The following is a 16037-nucleotide window of genomic DNA, read 5'->3' as shown; positions in this document are numbered from 1 at the left end:
GGCACACAGCTCGGCGCACACTAACTCCGAGAGGAGCGTACAGCCCCGCGCATCCCGGTATAAATCGGGATGCACAGCACCGAGCATCCTGGTATAAATTGGGATGCACAGCCCCGCGAGTCCCCGTTCCGAGCGGGGTGCACAGCACGGCGCATCCCTGCTCCGAGAGGGGCACACAGCTCCGCGCATCCTGGCACCAATCGTGATGCCCATCTCCGCGCATCCCGGCACCAATCGGGATGCCCAGCATCCGCGCATCCTGGCACTAATCGGGATGCCCAGCATCCGCGCATTCTGGCACCAATCGGGATGCCCAGCATCCGCGCATCCCGGCACTAATCGGGATGCCCAGCATCCGCGCATTCTGGCACCAATCGGGATGCCCAGCATCCGCGCATCCCGGCACTAATCGGGATGCCCATCTCCGCGCATTCTGGCACCAATCGGGATGCCCAGCATCCGCGCATCCCGGCACTAATCGGGATGCCCATCTCCGCGCATCCCCGCTCCGAACGGAGCGCGGCGCCCGCGCGTGGCCCCGCCCGCGTCCCTGCGCGCCCAGCGGCGGGACCACAGGAGGCGGCGCGGAGAAGGAGGAGGAGGGAGGAGGAGGAAGGCACGCAGCAGCGAGCCACGCAGCTTTGACGTCGCCGTGCTGCGGCTCCGCGGCTCGGGCTGCCGGCACGTATAGCACAACGTGACGGCCCCTCGCCGCCCTCCATCCTCGCTCCGCACCCGCGCACCCACCCTCCCGCACGGCCATGGATCCGCAGGCGCGGTGAGGGCTGCTCCTTGCGCTCAGAGCAGGACACACCTCCGCGGGCATCCTCCATCCGTATCCCCCCCACCCCCCCAGCATCCCACCTCCGCGCCCCGCGCATCATGCGGGGGCCTGGGCTCTGCTGCGGTGGCATCTGATGGCCACGGGGCGAGGGAGGCTGCGGTGGCCCCGCGCGGCTCTCGGTGGCCCCGGGAGGCGGCGGCGGCGGCGACCGCTTTGAGCCGGGGGGGGGGCCGGCTCGCCGCGCGCCCCTCCGCGCCTCTCCGCTGCGCAGGAGGAGGAGGCGGAGGAAGAGGGAAGAGGAGGAGGAGGAGGACCGGAGCGGTGCCCGCCGCCTGCCTCCCCCCGAGCCCCCCGCCCTGCTTGCGCGGGTCTGCGCGGCTCGGCGGGCGCTGCGCTGCCTCCCCCCGCGGCCCCCGCGCTGGATATGTGGATGCTCACGCGAAGATGGATGTAGCCATCGGGCTGCTGGGGCTGCTGACGCTTCTGCTGGACGGCAGCTCCGCGCAAGGGGTCTACGGTGAGTGCGGGGGCGCGGGGGGTCACCTTGTCGCCGCTGTCGCCGGATTGGGGGGGGGGAATGGTGACCTCCTCCGGGGCCGCGGGAGCCCGCGGGGGCAGGAGCGGAGGCAGCGCCGTTGCCATGAGACGCTGACATGGCAAAGCGGGGCGGGGATGGGGGGGGGTCGCCGAGGGGCAGCGGGGGGGACACACGCGACGGTCCCGGCCGGGGATGCCGAGGGTGCCGCCGGCACAGCGCCTTGGCCGCGCATCTCCGCGCTTCTCCTCCCTTTGCCACCCTTCTCTGCGCCTCTCCGCGCTTCTCCTCCCTTCCCCGGGCTTTTCCGCCCTTCTCCTCCCTTCCCCGCGCTTTCCCACGCTTCTCCTCCCTTCTCCGCGCTTTTCCGCGCTTCTCCTCCCTTCTCCGCGCTTTCCCACGCTTCTCCTCCCTTCTCCATTCTTCTCCGCGCTTTTCCACGCTTCTCCGCGCTTTCCCCTTCTCCTCTCTTTCCCCCTTCTCTTCCCTTTCCCCCCTTCTCCTCCTTTTCTCCCCCTTCTCCTCCCTTTTCCCCCTTCTCTTCCCTTTCCCTCCCTTCTCCTCCTTTTCTCCCCCTTCTCCTCCCTTCTCCGCGCTTCTCCGCGCCCGCACTTGTTACCAGCCGCGCTGCCGCCCGTTCCGCGGGCGCGGAGCGAGGGGCCGGGAGGTGAGAAGCAAACTTACCAGGGCTCCGCCGCGGTGCGCAGTCTCCGCGGGTGGGTGCGCAGCCCCGCTCCCACCGGGTCTCTCCCCCCCCATCCCCAGGCAGTGACTTGCAAATCCGGCGCGGGGGATGCGCGGGGGATGCGCGGAGCGGGGCGGAGGCAATGGATCCCGGTGGTTGCGGGGAGTCCGGTACGGGAGTGAGGGTTTTGTTGCTTCCCGGTGAGTGATGCCCCGGCCCCGGTGATGCCCCAGTGATACCCCGGCCTCAGAGATGCTCCGGTGATGCCCCATCCGTGGTGATGCTCTGGTGATGCCCCAGCCCCACTGATACCCAAGTGATGCTCCAGTCCTGGTGATGCCCCCTGGGCTTAGTGATGCCCTGGGCTTAGTGATGCCCCAGTGATGCCCTGGTCTCAGTGATGCGCCGGCCCTGGCGATGCCCTGGTGATGCCCCAGCCCCAGTGGTGCTCCAGTCCCGGTGATGTCCCATCCACCGTGATGCCCTGGTGATGCCCTAGCCCCGGTGATTCCCTGGTGAAGCTCTGGTCCCCATGATACCCTGGTTGCAGTGATGCCTCGGTCTTAATGATGACCCTACCCCAGTGATAGCCGGCTGCTGCCCTGGCCTCGGTGATGCTCTGGTCCCAGTGATGTCCGGGCCCGGGTGATGTCCCTGTGGCACCCCCAGCTGCAGCGATATCCTGGGTCCTATGATGCCCTGGCCCCAGAGATGCTCTGTCCCCGTTGATGCTCTGCTCCCAGTGATGCTCCAGTCCCAGTCGTGCCCCGGTGCTCCTCTGGCCCCAGTGATACCCAGGTCGCAGTGATGCCCCAGCCCTGGTGATGTCCCGGTGAGGCTCTCACCCTGGTGATACCCCGGCCCTGGTGATGTCCCTGTGCATCCCTGGCTCTGGTGATGCCCCAGTGGTGTCCCAGCCCCGGTGCTACCCCAGTCCCCGCGATGCCCTGGCGCTGCCCAGCAGTGGGGTTATGTAAGCGGTGTGGCGGTGCGGTGCTGTGCGGTGCTGCTGGAAGTGTTGGCTCCGACACTCGCTGTGGAAGAGAGACTTCATGAATTTACCAGTAAAGGCTTCATTTGACATCTGCTCCTTCAAGCCCCTGCGCCTATTTTGGCACTGAAATATTTGCTTCCCACCAGCCTGGCAGCCCCAACCAGAGATGTATTTCCCCCTCCTTTCTTTTAATTTTGCAGAATTTCAGTGTAATTGAAAATGTCTGAGAGGTTCTGCTCACAGTGGCTGGATCTCCGGCAACGCTGGGGCTCCCGACACACAGGCACATAATTGTGGATGTGCTGGAATAGCAACTGCTGGCGTGAATAGGAGAGGGCTTGTTCAGGCAGAGCGTGGTATGTGGGGGCCTACAGGAAAGGGAGCTCTCGCCCTCAGCATCGATGCACGGGTGATGTCTCAGGCGGGTTTGTAGTAAGACTCTTGTTTGACAGTGCTGCCTTTTTGCTCCTGTAAAATGTAACACTTTATTTAGGTTAAGGACGGTGGGTGAAGAGCCAGGGAGCAAGTAAGGGATGAGGGCAGTGGTGTGAAATCAGTCATAGGTGGCTGTGCTAGGTTTGAAACCTGTTCTGCGTGCCTTTGTGTTTCTTTATTGACTCCCAAAGACTGGTTTGAGAAAGCCAGAAAAAAAAAAAGCCAAGCCCAGGATGTGCATCCCAGCAGCCTTGAAGAGCCGTCTCTGGCTCCAAGGCCATTTTGAGAAAGGAGGGTTTGAAGGGAATGCTCCGAGTTGCATCGCAAGAGCGAACCCCAGCCTGGGAGAGGGACCCTGCGCAGTGCTTCCTGCCTGGGAAAAATAGCTTTTTGTAGAATTCAAACAACTTTTTTTGGCCCTTATTGAAGATTTTAAGATCCTCACAGCTCTACTTCCAGGCGTGGTGCAGTTAGGAAAGTGGCTTGCTGGGTTAACCCACTTGTTCCCAGCTTTTGTGCAGATCACCTGGGAATGCCCGTGTCCTTTCTGTGAGAGGACAAAGCCCCAGGTCTGTAAGGAAGGCTTGGGGTGTTGCTCCACTTTGCCAGGTGAAGGAATATGCCATGGTTTGTATCCTCCCCGAGTCCTGCTGCCCTCTCCAGCCCTGAATGGAGAACTTGCTGCTTTGCAGGTGCTGTCTGCCACTCTGACTTCTCCCCAGTCCCTCCCACTGGGGTTGTGTCCCCTCCACAGGAGAACTTGTGTCCTGAGGATGAGGTCTCGCTTGGGATATGAGCCCGAGCTCCTCTGGGCTGCTCTTTGGCCCTACCTGCCTGCCCGCTGCCACGGGTGCTCCTCTGCCACGGATGCTCCTCTCTGATGCTGCAGGAGGTGCAGAGGAGGATTGCTCAGCTTTTCCCTGCATGGGCACAGTACTTGGCACAGCGGTGTGCATGGCCACGCGGAACAGCAGCACCTCAGAGCTAGCTTTGGGCCTTTAAATGCAGAATAAATGCTCCACTTTTCCTTATTCCAGTTCACATAAAAAAGCAAATTAATGTCCCGTGGAGTCTGGTTGTACATCTCACCGCTAACTTCCCTCCGTTGCTTCCCAATAATAAAAAGTCGGTTGCTTGGACAGCTGGGAACTGAGGTGCCAACACTGGGGACAGTTTCCCAAGGATGAAGAGTATGTCAGGGTCAGGGCTGGAGCCAGCACAGGTGGGGGTCTGCCCAGTGCCGGCCGTCCCCTCCTCAGTGCCACACTCTGCTTCTTCAGGGGATGAGAGAAGATCAGAGCTCGTAACCCACCCAGAACAAGACCTACAATTCCTCAGCTGTGCTGTGCCCAGCTTGTTTTCTTGGCTAAATCATCTTGAGAAGAACTCAAGTGCTGTAGGCACTTGTCCTCCCCTTTAAATTATGCATGTCTTGCATGGTAAATAAAGCAGAAAATGCAGGTATTCAGAATATGATGGTTGTCCTTTCACCAAACTTCAGGTTACAAGGAAAGAAATGGCTAAACGAGCAGGCCAGCGTGGGCACAGGTTGTTTTGGAGCTGATAAGGGGTGGCTCATCAAGATGCGGGAGTTTCACAGGAGTGAGGAATGGATTTCCTCATGTTTCGCCAGTGCTGAACTGTTCTGGCCAGGCGGCTTGCTGTGGACTTGGGGTTTCAGGTGTAGAGATATGTGGGGTCTCCAGGGTCTCACCTTGTGTCCCATGGAGCGAGGAGCAGCAGAGTGAATGCTTGGAAAGGAACCTGCGCGCTGCCACCACCTCCTGGGTGGGGGCTGGAGGGATGCCCAGGGACCTGTAGGGACCGGGTGGTGGGTGGACCACAGGGTGTGATTGCTCTGGTGTCACAGCCAACACTTTTTGACTCTAGGAAATTGTTCCCTAAACATGGAAGTCTCCACAGCAATGGGGAGCAGCCACGATATCAACTGGGCAAGGTGTCACTGCACCCATGGGGATGTTGTGCATGGAGGGGTGCAGCCCCTCTGTGGCAGTTTCCCCATGGCCACTGGGTGTGTTTTACCCACTCCTTGCAGAGCTTGTAGTTATCTTCCCCTGGAAAACAAGCAGGGCAGCTACTGAGGACAAGATTTTCATGTATGCAAGCACCAGGTTCATAGGTGCAAGTGTGTGCGTGCAGTGTTCCCCCCTCTGTGCACCCCCTGTTGTGTTTCATACCAACTCCTATAATAAAAAGCACTTAAAGCATCCTAGTGTGGATGCAGATAATGTTAGGATGCCTGTAAATGTCTCATGAAACAAGTGATCACAAGTGTGATGAGTATCCACCATGCTCAGACATCTCAGAGTCTCCCCAAGGCTCTGCACCAAGTCAGTGTGTGGGATTCAGCGTGCAGAGTGTTGGGAGAAGCAATCATGGCCAAGGGAACAACCAAGCTTTTCATTGCTGATGCAGAGTAATGTGGGAGTGTAGGTTTTTATTGTATTAAATCATAAAATCATAGAATGGTTTGGGTTGGAAGGGACCTCAAAGCCCATCCAATTCCACCCCCTGCCATGGGCAGGGACACCTCCCACTGGCTCAGGGGCTCCAAGCCCAATCCAACCTGGCCTTGAACCCCTCCAGGGATGGGGCAGCCACCACTGCTCTGGGCAACCTGGGCCAGGGCCTCCCCACCCTCAGCGTGAAGCGTTTCTTCTTAATATCTCATCTAAATCTTCCCCCTTTCATTGTCAGAGAGATCGTTCTTGTTCCTTGTGCCGAGCGCCAAATGTTGTCAAATGGACTTCATTTTCATTGCAGTTGTGTGTTTTATAGAGAAGCAGGTTTGGAAATGGGGACCCCCCAAACCCCAGAGCTGCTTCTTCCACCCCAGATGGCAACTTGACTGGGGTCTGATGAAGCATTTCGGGTCAGACACTGTTGGGAAGGATCTTCCCAGGGAGGTGGTTGCCCAGGGAGGTGGTGGAATCCCCCTCCCTGGAGGTATTTAAAAGACAGGTAGATGAGATGCTCAGGAATCGCATTTAGTAGCGGACAGGTACAGTTGGACAACATGATCTTAAAATTCTTTTCCAATGTAGTGATTCTATGATTCTGTGACTCTGTTGCTTGTTTATAGGGATGATGGTTACTTTGTGGTCTGCTCAGCTCCCCAGGGGGATTAACGAGGGCTGGCTCGGAGCCGGCAGGGTCTGACCTGGCCTCTCCCTAATGCTTGCCCTGGTCAAACAAGTGGATTGGCAGGATGAAAGGAGAGAGGGAGGGAAACCCAAACCCTCTCAGAGCAAGAGCGTTTTCCCCTTTAGCAAGGCCGGTTGCCCATTTCTGCCGGCGAGGGCAGCCTCTGGATCACCAGCCCCAGATGGCACCACGGCAGCGCAGGGACGAAGGGCATTTCCGCGGGTGTGAATGCGGGCGTTGTGTGGGCCAGTTTAACCCCACACAATTCGGGACATTGTGCGAGGGAAGCGTGGTGGCCCTGGGAACAGGGGAGGAATTATGTGATGCCGCAGGGGTTGGCGTTTCTGAGCAGCTGGGCGCTTCGCTGCCGCCCGCTCCAGGAGATTTTGCAGGAGCCAATGGATCATTGAGAGCTTTAACTCTTAACTGAGCCCTGGAGAGGGATCTCCTCCTCCCTCTCGCACCGCAGATGTTTACACTGGGATTTCCACAGTGGTTTGAGATGAACTTCAGCTTCACCAGCTAAACCTGGGAGAGTGCGGAGGTGGGGAAGCAGCCGTTGTGCCTCTTATGGACCCAAAGTGATTGGGATCGACTCAGCTCCCACCGTTCTTAGTTGTGTTGTAAGTAAAAGGTTGTGCAGCACCTGGCATTGCGGCAACGAGGGATTCCGGGGTCTGAGAGTGCTGGTTTGGGCATTCGGGGTGGGGGGGCTGGTTTCACCCTGGGGTGCAGCAATTTGGGGTGGAGGGGTGCCAATGTATAGAGTCAAACTAAAAATGCTCAGTAGTCAATGTGTGGGAGAAGAGCAGTGACGGAGATTAAATCTGACTGAATCAATGCAGAAACTTCAATCAGGTTTTGCATGTCCTGGGACGCCTGTTAAAGCTCAATGTGTTCCTCCTGGCATGCAGCGAGTTGCCTTCGTGCTGTGCTGGGTAGCATCACGGCACGTCCCATCTTCCCAGGAGCAGCTGATGCTCTGGGCAGCTCTGGAGCTCTAGTCAAAATGTTGTCTTTCACTCTGGAGAAAAACTAGTGGCAAGGAAACAGTCCTTAAACAGACAAAATAAAAGCTCTCCTGGCTCAGAAGAGCAAAATCCTGTTTAATTAGAATCTGTCAGATGAAGTGCTGGGGAGGAAGGAAACAGATGAATGATTAAAGCTCAGTTCTGTCTTCTGTCCTCCTCAAATATATTCTGGGACCTCCTTCGGTGGAGGGATGAGCTCTCCCTGCACGCATTGCAGTGCCAGCCTATATGCAGTGGGGAAACAGGTTGCCCAGGGAGGTGATGGAGGCCCCATCCCTGGAAACATTCAAGGTCAGGTTGGATGGGGCTCTGAGCAACCTGATGGAATTCAAGATGTCTGTGCTTCTGCAGGGGGGTTGGGACTGAATGATCTAAAGGTCCCTTCCAACCCAGAGCATTCTATATGCATGTCTACTCCTGTGGGGCAGTGGCTCTTCCGCACTTCATCCCCTTCCTCCAGCGGAAAAAATGCTTTTGGATGGGAGGCACCCGACCACGGGCCATGAAGAAGCGAATGCCACCAGGGAGGATGTTCCCTGCCTCCCTCTGCCAATGCCAGGGCACTGTCACTCTCCCCAACTCAGATGGGTTCAGGGCTTTAAGTTGTTTCTTAACCATGTTTCTTAAACCTGGAAAAAACTTGGTTTTGGAGGAAGGGGCTTCTGAGAACAGCTGTTTGAGGGAAGGCAGCTCCATCGGTCCCCACTGCCCAGGTCTGACCTAGCGCACAGGTTCGGTGTTGGCAGTGCCACTTCATCGCCAGCAGGAGAGCCTTCCAGCATAGCCATGCCAAGTCCCCATGACTGGTTCCCCGTTAGATCCTTCGGTTTATCTTTTTATAGATCCTCTTTCCAATTTTGAGCTATGTCTGGATCCAGCTGAATTATTTCCTGCCATCTCCATAAATAATGGCCTTGCTAAATATAGCTGAAAATGGAAGGAAGTTGGTTTGCTATTCTCTGATGGATTTTGAAGCCTGGCTCTTCTGGAAAGAGGACTTTCGCTCATAGGATCATAGAATATCCTGAGTTTGAAGACACCTACAAGGTTCATCAAGTCCAACCCCTGTCCTGCATCAGACCGGTGGCCTAGCTGGGGAGATACCTCCTCCTGTGATTGCTTCCTACATCCATGAAATGCTGGAGGACCAAGAAATTGCCTTGAACATCCTTACAGGCCCACATCACTCTTGGCAGACTTTAACTTGATTTTCGCCCCCATTGCTGGATTTTGATGTCTGTTTGCCCCAGCTGCTTGTTGCCAGCGTATTTGGGTACCAGGGAATTCTGTGATCTGGAAAACTGGCCTTGTGGAGAGAGACTACAGCTAACTGAAAGGAGGTTGTAGCAAGGTGGGTGCTGGTCTGTTCAGGAAAGTAACAAGGGATAGGATGAGAGGAAATGGCCTTAAGTTGTGCCAAGGGAGGTTTAGGTTGGATATTAGGAACAATTTCTTTCCTGACAGAGTGGTGATGCCCTGGCAAAGTCTGCCCAGGGCAGTGGTGGAGTCTCCATCCCTGGAGGGGTTCAAAAAACATGTAGGCATGGTGCTTCAGGATATGGACTAGTAGGTATGGGCAGGGTTAGGTTGGACATTAGGAAGACGTTCTTCACTCAGAGGGTGGTGGAGCTCTGGAACAGCTCCCCAGGGGAGCAGCCATGGCGCCAATCCTAAAAATATTCAAGAATCACTTGGAGAACATCCTCAGACACATGGTGTAAATTTTGGGATTGTCCTGTGAAGGGATAGGAGTTGGACTCGGTTGTTGTGGGCCCCTTTCAACTCAGATCATTCTGTGCTTCTGTGTGATTCTGTATGCTGGTGTTGTGCTGATGGTTGGACCGGATTGTCTCAGAGGTCTTTTCCAACCTTAAGGACTCTATGGTTGTGGGACTAGAGGAACTCCATGCATTAAACTGGTTAAGACTGACTGAGGTAGCTAAAACGGAGATAAATGTCTGTTACAATTATCTCAGGAATGAAGAGGCAGGCAGTGGTGAAGAGGTAGCTCCAAGCATCCACCTAAGGTGTTGTGTTGGAGAAGCCAACAGCAATCACTTGAAGTTACCAAAGCCACCAGTAGAAACAAAGATGAGTTTTTCAGCTGGGGTGATTAGTGGTCGGAGCAGCTCACTGAGAGATGTGCTGGACTCCCTGGTGTCCAACATCTTTGATGTATAATCGAATGTTGTTTCTTAAATTCGTGAGCTTCATCCAGGTGGGGATTGCTAAGGGAAATTGCTGGCTGGTGGACGCATGGGAGGTCAATCTAGGCAAGACCCAGTGTCTCTCCTGGCCTCAGACTGGAGAAGGTAGTTAATCCATTTTGAATATATCGAAGCAGTGATTGCAGTAATATATGTTACTTAACCAACGATGTTATTAATGCATAACATCATTTAAAAACTGTGTATGAAATATGCTGGTAGGTAACTCTCACTGTGGGAAGGGGGAAGGAGGTGGGGTCAAGGGACTGGAAGGTTCCTTCTGCTCCTCTGTGTGTGTAACAGCTGCAGTATCAATTTCCGTGGGCTTTCTGGTGCGTACAGCGCCGTGTTTCTGCCGTGGCAGGAGGCACAGCCAGAATTTTGGTCAGCAGCTTCTGAGTGCCAAGATGCCCAACTCCCAGTGGCTTCCAAGTGAGAATGGAAATTCCAAAACGCAGTGGCTGGGCAGAAGTTGGCTTTATCTCACCAAGCATTGGCTGCTCTGCCGTAGCCTCGTCATTGTGCTTCATGGCACCAGCAAATGGAGAAATCCCACTGCCTGGAAAGTTGTTGCATAACTTGCAAATGTGGTTTCATGACAAGAAGAAATAGCTGGTTATCCCTCACCTGAGGTGGAAGATGCACTCTCTGCAGGGTGGACAAGTTAGGGAGCTGAGGGACCACTGGGGCCAGGACTGGGGCAGAAACAACCAGGAGTTGCTGGAACGTGGCCAGAGTGTGAAGAGGTGGGTGAAGGGGGGGGAAGGAGGTGCCAGGCACAGGAAACCTCATGCCAGGAGTGTACAAGGATGAGAAAGTAATGCAGTCCTCGGTGAGGTGACATCTCCCCGCCTTGCTGCAAAATGCTTGCTCCAACCCTCCCCATCACCAGCCTGGGTTTTACTGAGGAACGTGGGTACAGAGCTGAATGAAAGCCACCTGGAAGGGGGTGGAAGAGAAGGATCAGCCCGGATTCTACAAGCCTGTGATTCTGATTCTTTAAACAGCTGGTTGGGACTGCAGAAAGCCTCACCTGTTGGGAGTGGGTAGAATCATATAATTATAGAATAGTTTGGGTTGAAAGGGACCTCAAAGATCACCCAGTTCCAACACCCCTGCTGTGGGCAGGGACACCTCCCACTGGATCAGGCTGCCCAAGGCCCCATCCAACCTGGCCTGGAACACTTCCAGAGCTGGGACAGCCACAGCTTCCCTGGGCAACCTGTTCCAGTGCCTCACCACTCTCATGGTGAAGAAATTCTTCCTTATGTCAAGCCTAAATCTGCCACTCTCCAGTTTATACCCACTGCCCCTCATCCTATCATTACAAGACTTTGTGAACAGTCCCTCTCCAGCTTTCTTGTAGGCCCCATGATTTCCATGTTGGTAGCTTCTTCCACTCATCTGTTTCTGCTTTCTTGAAATCTTTCTGGTTTGGTGGGAGCCTGATGGTCTTCAAGGTAACTCCTGCTGACTGCCTTGCTATTTGAAGCTGCTGTGATTAGATCATCACGGATTTGTGGTCCTGTCAGCTATTCCCTTTCCTGAAGTCATCGTTGCTGCTGAGCCTGTGATGGTTTGTGGTGCTACCTTGACACGGTTGTGCAATAACCTACTTTAGGGGAATAAATATTCAGCTCAGGTGTTCCTTCAGTGTTGTGCGATCTCTGCCTTTATTACAGGGTTTAAGGTGGTGCATTCGCTGAGCACAATTGCAATCATTTGGTGGCTGAAGTCATTCTTTTCAATTGCTTAATCATTCACATGTTCCTTTGCTCCTGCTCAAACTCTTTGGAAACGCTGTCCTTAGCATTGCGTTAGCATCGTGTCACACAGTGGCAGGAGTGTGCATTGAAGGACTGCATCTTCAGTAAGTTTGCAGGTGACACCAAATTGGGTGGGGCTGTTGACCTGCTTGAGAGTAGGAAGGCTCTGAAGAGAGATCTGGGCAGGCTGGATTCATGGGCCCAGGTAAATGGTATGAGGTTCAACAAGGCCAAGTGTTGGGTGCTGCACTTGGGTCACAACAACCCTGTGCAGCTCCAGGTTTGGGGAAGAGTGGCTGGAAAGCTGCCTGGCAGAGATGGTCCTGGGGATGTTGGTCAACAGTGGCTGAACATGAGCCAGCAGTGGCCCAGGTGGCCAAGAAGGCCAATGGCATCTTGGCCTGGATCAGCCATGGGGTGGCCAGCAGGAGCAGGGAAGGGATCGTCCCCTTGGGCTCAACACTGGTGAGGCCACCCTCCTGGGTTCAGTTTTGGAGCCCTTATACAAGAAGGCCATCGAGTTGCTGGAGTGTGTGCAAAGAAGGGCACAAAGCTAGTGAAGGGTCTGGAGCACAGGGATATGAGGGGTGGCCGAGGGACCTGGGGCTGTTTAGTCTGGAGAAGAGGAGGCTGAGGGGAGACCTTATCATTCTCTGCAGCTCTTGGAAAGGAGGTTGTAGTGACATGGTCGCAGGTCTCTTCTCCCAAGTAAGAAGCGATGGGATGAGAAGAAATGGCCTCAAGTTGTGCCAGGGCAGATTCAGACTGGATATGGGGAAATATTTCTTTACCGAAAGAGTGACAAAGCCCTAGCAGAGGCTACCCAGGACAGTGGTGGAGTCTCCACCCCTGGATGACCTTCATGGTCCCTTCCAACCCAAAGCATTCCATGATTCTATGTTCACATACTTCCAGTACTGGAAGCTCCTCTAAGATCTCTCCAGAGCCTTCTCTTCTCCAGGCTGAACAACCCCAACTCTCCCAGCCTGCCCTCGGATGGAAGGTGCTCCAGCGTTCAGATCATCTCCATGGCCCTTGCAAACCTGGTGCTGTGTCTTCTCTGAGGAGGGTGAAATACAGGTGACAAACACCCTGATTTCATGCAGCTGACAGCACCTCATGCCCCCAACTGCTCTTTATTCAGCTCATTGGTTCAGTCCTCAGGGCTGTTCCCCACTCCCTGATTTTTTTCCCTTTCCCCCCCACTTCCCTTGCCAAACATTGCAAAAGAGAACATTAGAGATCAACCACTTCCCTGCCACCTGCCCCCAAATTTAGCACAGCCTCCCTTTCCCCTCTGTGCAAAAGCGAAGCTGCCAGTGCAGACCCTCGCAGAGCTGTTTGCAAGGGCCGCCCCCGCAGCCCCACCTGTAATTAATTCTGTCATTACTTAAAGCCAGGCCAGGTGGGCAGCTTGGCTTCCTTCTCAGAGTCGTTGGGAGTGGTCTTCAAGGAAGGTAGGAAAACTGAGGTGCTCCAGGTTCTCTTCAAAATGTGTTTTTCTTCTCTTTTTTCATATTAATAGTTAATTTGTTTGGGAGGGAGAAGGTTTTGGGGGAGAAGCTTTCTGATATGCACATTATAAATGAATGAAAACATGATTGGGGAAGGTGGCTTCTTTGTTGTGGTGCTCAGTTGTTCTGTGGGCTCTTGAGTAAAGGTCTCAGAGCAAATTTGTGGTGGGATTGTAGAGGTGTGGCCCCAGCATTGCTTTTGTGTTCTGGGTCTAATCTGCTGGGCTTCTCCACGCTATCTTGTGTGGTGTTTGACTGAATCCCATGAAGGAAGAAAGAAAAATGACACTTTAAGGAGAGATGGGGCTCTGGGATGTGCCTGGTCTAAGTTCCCTGAGGTTGGACCTTGGGGCAAAGGATAAATCTGTTTTTTGGGTAAGTGGTTATTGCCAAGAGTCGTAGGAGTCATTGGAGGTGATCAGAGTGTTTTGATAAAGTGGGAGTGTGCTGTTTTGGGTTGGTTTTTCTGTTTACCGCCTTAAATGCTTTAATGTAGAACAGACTGGAATTTTCAGACAGGCATTTTGAAGTAAAAAATCAAACCATTTTTTTTCATTAAAATGACTCATTTGGTGGTAAAGGGGAAGATCTGAGGAGGGAAGCTTTCTTATGTGCTGTATAAATAAATTAAGACACGATCAGCGAGGTGGCTTCTTTGTTGTGGTCCTCAGTTGATCTATGGGCTCCTGAGTAAAGGTCTCAGAGCAGCTTTGTGGTGGGTTTGTAGGTGTGCCGTGGCCTCACCTAAGGAGGGTTGTGGTCCCAATGTTGCTTCTGCACATCTGAGCCTGATCTGGCACATGTTTTTTGAGGTTATCGTGTGCACTGTTTGACTGAATTCCAGTAAGGAAGGATAAAAAATGATGCTTGAAGGCGAGATGGGTCCCTGGGATGTGCCTGGTCTAAGTTTGCTGAGACTGAACCTTTGTGTAAAGGAGAAATATGTGTTTTTTGAATAAGTGGTAACTTCTAAGAATTGCAGGACTCATCCTGGTGATCCGAGTCTTTTGTTAAAGTGGGAATGTGCTGGGGGTTGTTCTGAGTGTTTTCTTTCTGTTTACCTCCATAAATGCTTTAATATAAACCAGAATGGAATTTTCAAACAGGCATTTTGAAATGAAAAAATGCAACTGTTTCACTTCTGAAGTGTCAAAACATTTAAGTGTTTTCCAGTTATTTGAAAAACGCTGTCAGGAATTTATGGAGCAAGTCAGGTCTTGGAATTTACCTTTTTTTTTGGAAAAATGTTTTATGGGAGGGAAAGGGGTAATGACTCGTTTGAGGTTACCTAGCAGTGGGCCAAGTCTGGTGTGTTGTGCCCCAAGTCTTGGGGCAATGGGACATGAGCTGATCCCCAAACATGTCTGAGAAAACCTTTTCTCTTTCAGTAAATTCTTCTTTTATAATATGATTGTGTATGTACTGTCAGCTTCCTTTGTACTCATGTTTGGAGTAATCTGAACATGAGCCAGCTGTGGCCCAGGTGGCCAAGAAGACCAAGAGCATCCTGGCTTGGATCAGCCATGGTGTGGCCAGCAGGAGCAGGGAAGGGATCCTCCCCCTGTACTCAGTTTTGGTGAGGCTGCGCCTCGAATCCTGGGTTCAGTTTTGGGCCCCTCACTCCAAGAAGGACATTGAGGGGCTGGAGCGTGTTTGGAGAAGGGAAAGGAGCTGGGGAAGGGGCTGGAGAACAGGGGTTACGAGGAGTGGCTGAGGGACTTGGGGCTGTTTAGCCTGGAGAAGCGGAGGCTGAGGGGAGACCTCATTGCTCTCTGCAGCACCCTGAAAGGAGGTTGTGGTGAGGTGGGTGCTGGTCTGTTCTCCAAAGTAACAGTGATAAGATGAGAGGAAATGGCATCAGGTTGTCAGGGAAGGTTTAGGTTGGCTATTAGGAAAAATTTCTTTACTGGAAGTGTGATGAAGCCCTGGCAGAGGCTGCCCAGGGCAGTGGGAGAGTCTCCATCTCTGGAGGTGTTAAAATGTATAGCTGTGGCACTTGGGGACGTGGTTTAGCAGGCACTGTGGTGTTGGGCTGATGGTTGGACTGGATGATCCTAAAGGTCTTTTCCAACCTTAGTGGTTTTATGATTTAAAATGAGCAAAGCTGTTGTCACTACTTGGCTTTCTTTGTGGCTAGAGGCCAGGTCCAGCTCCTGATGCCAGCTGGGTTTTGTCTAGCCTACAATGTGCTGTTATTGCGATGTAAATGAATTGATTATCGATTAATCCATTGTACATGACTGTAAATGATAATGGGGATGAGCAGTTGTTTGAGGTGTCCCTTCCCATGTAGAAGCTGCATCAGCAGAAAACAGGACTGAAATGATTCCGTGAATAATCCTTTTCACAGGGTGAGACCTAATTTGTGTTAGTATTGATGCTGTCCCGGGATGCTGCGAATGTTCAGCCGACGCCTGCTCTTGTCCAAGTGCATATTTCCATGCAAACAGAAGATCTTTGTAATCTGCGGTCAACCAAGTCGAAGAGCTTTTCTAATTACCAATGAGAGTGCTCATCTGAAGCAGAAGCTCTCACACTTTTGAGTTAGTTTAATTAATGTGTGTATTTTGCCTTATAGGAAAGCTTAACTTTACCTCAGGCACTGACAAAAAAAAAAAAAGAAGAATTTTACTGTTGTGGCTAAATATAAAGAGATCGTTTTGTTGCCCACAGCTACTCTATGCTCAAGCAAGTAGTCTTCGCTCTTCAGGGGCTTTTAGAAGTGTAATACCAATACCCTGCAACTCAACTCCCATCCAGCCAAATCTGATGGGATTTCACTAATGGGCTTTCCTATCCCCCCAGCATTTGCGTAGGAGCCCCCTGGGAGCCCTCTCCCTGCGAGGTGTGATGAGTCAAGGAGAAAGCAGTGGCGTTTCTGGATATTTTTGCGTTAAGGATTATGATGATTTGTAGGAGGG

The 16037-nt window shown here is 53.3% G+C and overlaps 1 protein-coding gene across 2 annotated transcripts in view; it reads left to right on the top strand.

Moving 5' to 3' along the window:
* Positions 1-1081: 1081 nt before the first annotated feature.
* The window catches only part of MDGA2 (MAM domain containing glycosylphosphatidylinositol anchor 2), a 359555-nt gene continuing 344599 nt past the window's right edge, over positions 1082-16037 (top strand). For both annotated transcript variants that reach the window (XR_008450022.1, XM_054067864.1), the window contains exon 1: positions 1082-1301. Coding sequence is in view for 1 of the 2 variants with exons in the window: in XM_054067864.1 (XP_053923839.1) it covers positions 1229-1301 (73 nt within the window). In the remaining variant the exon portion in view is untranslated. The remainder of the gene's footprint in view (positions 1302-16037) is intronic.

Source organism: Cuculus canorus, chromosome 5, assembly GCF_017976375.1.
Source record: "Cuculus canorus isolate bCucCan1 chromosome 5, bCucCan1.pri, whole genome shotgun sequence".
NCBI lineage: Eukaryota > Metazoa > Chordata > Aves > Cuculiformes > Cuculidae > Cuculus > Cuculus canorus.
This window is presented reverse-complemented; position numbering and strand designations above follow the sequence as displayed.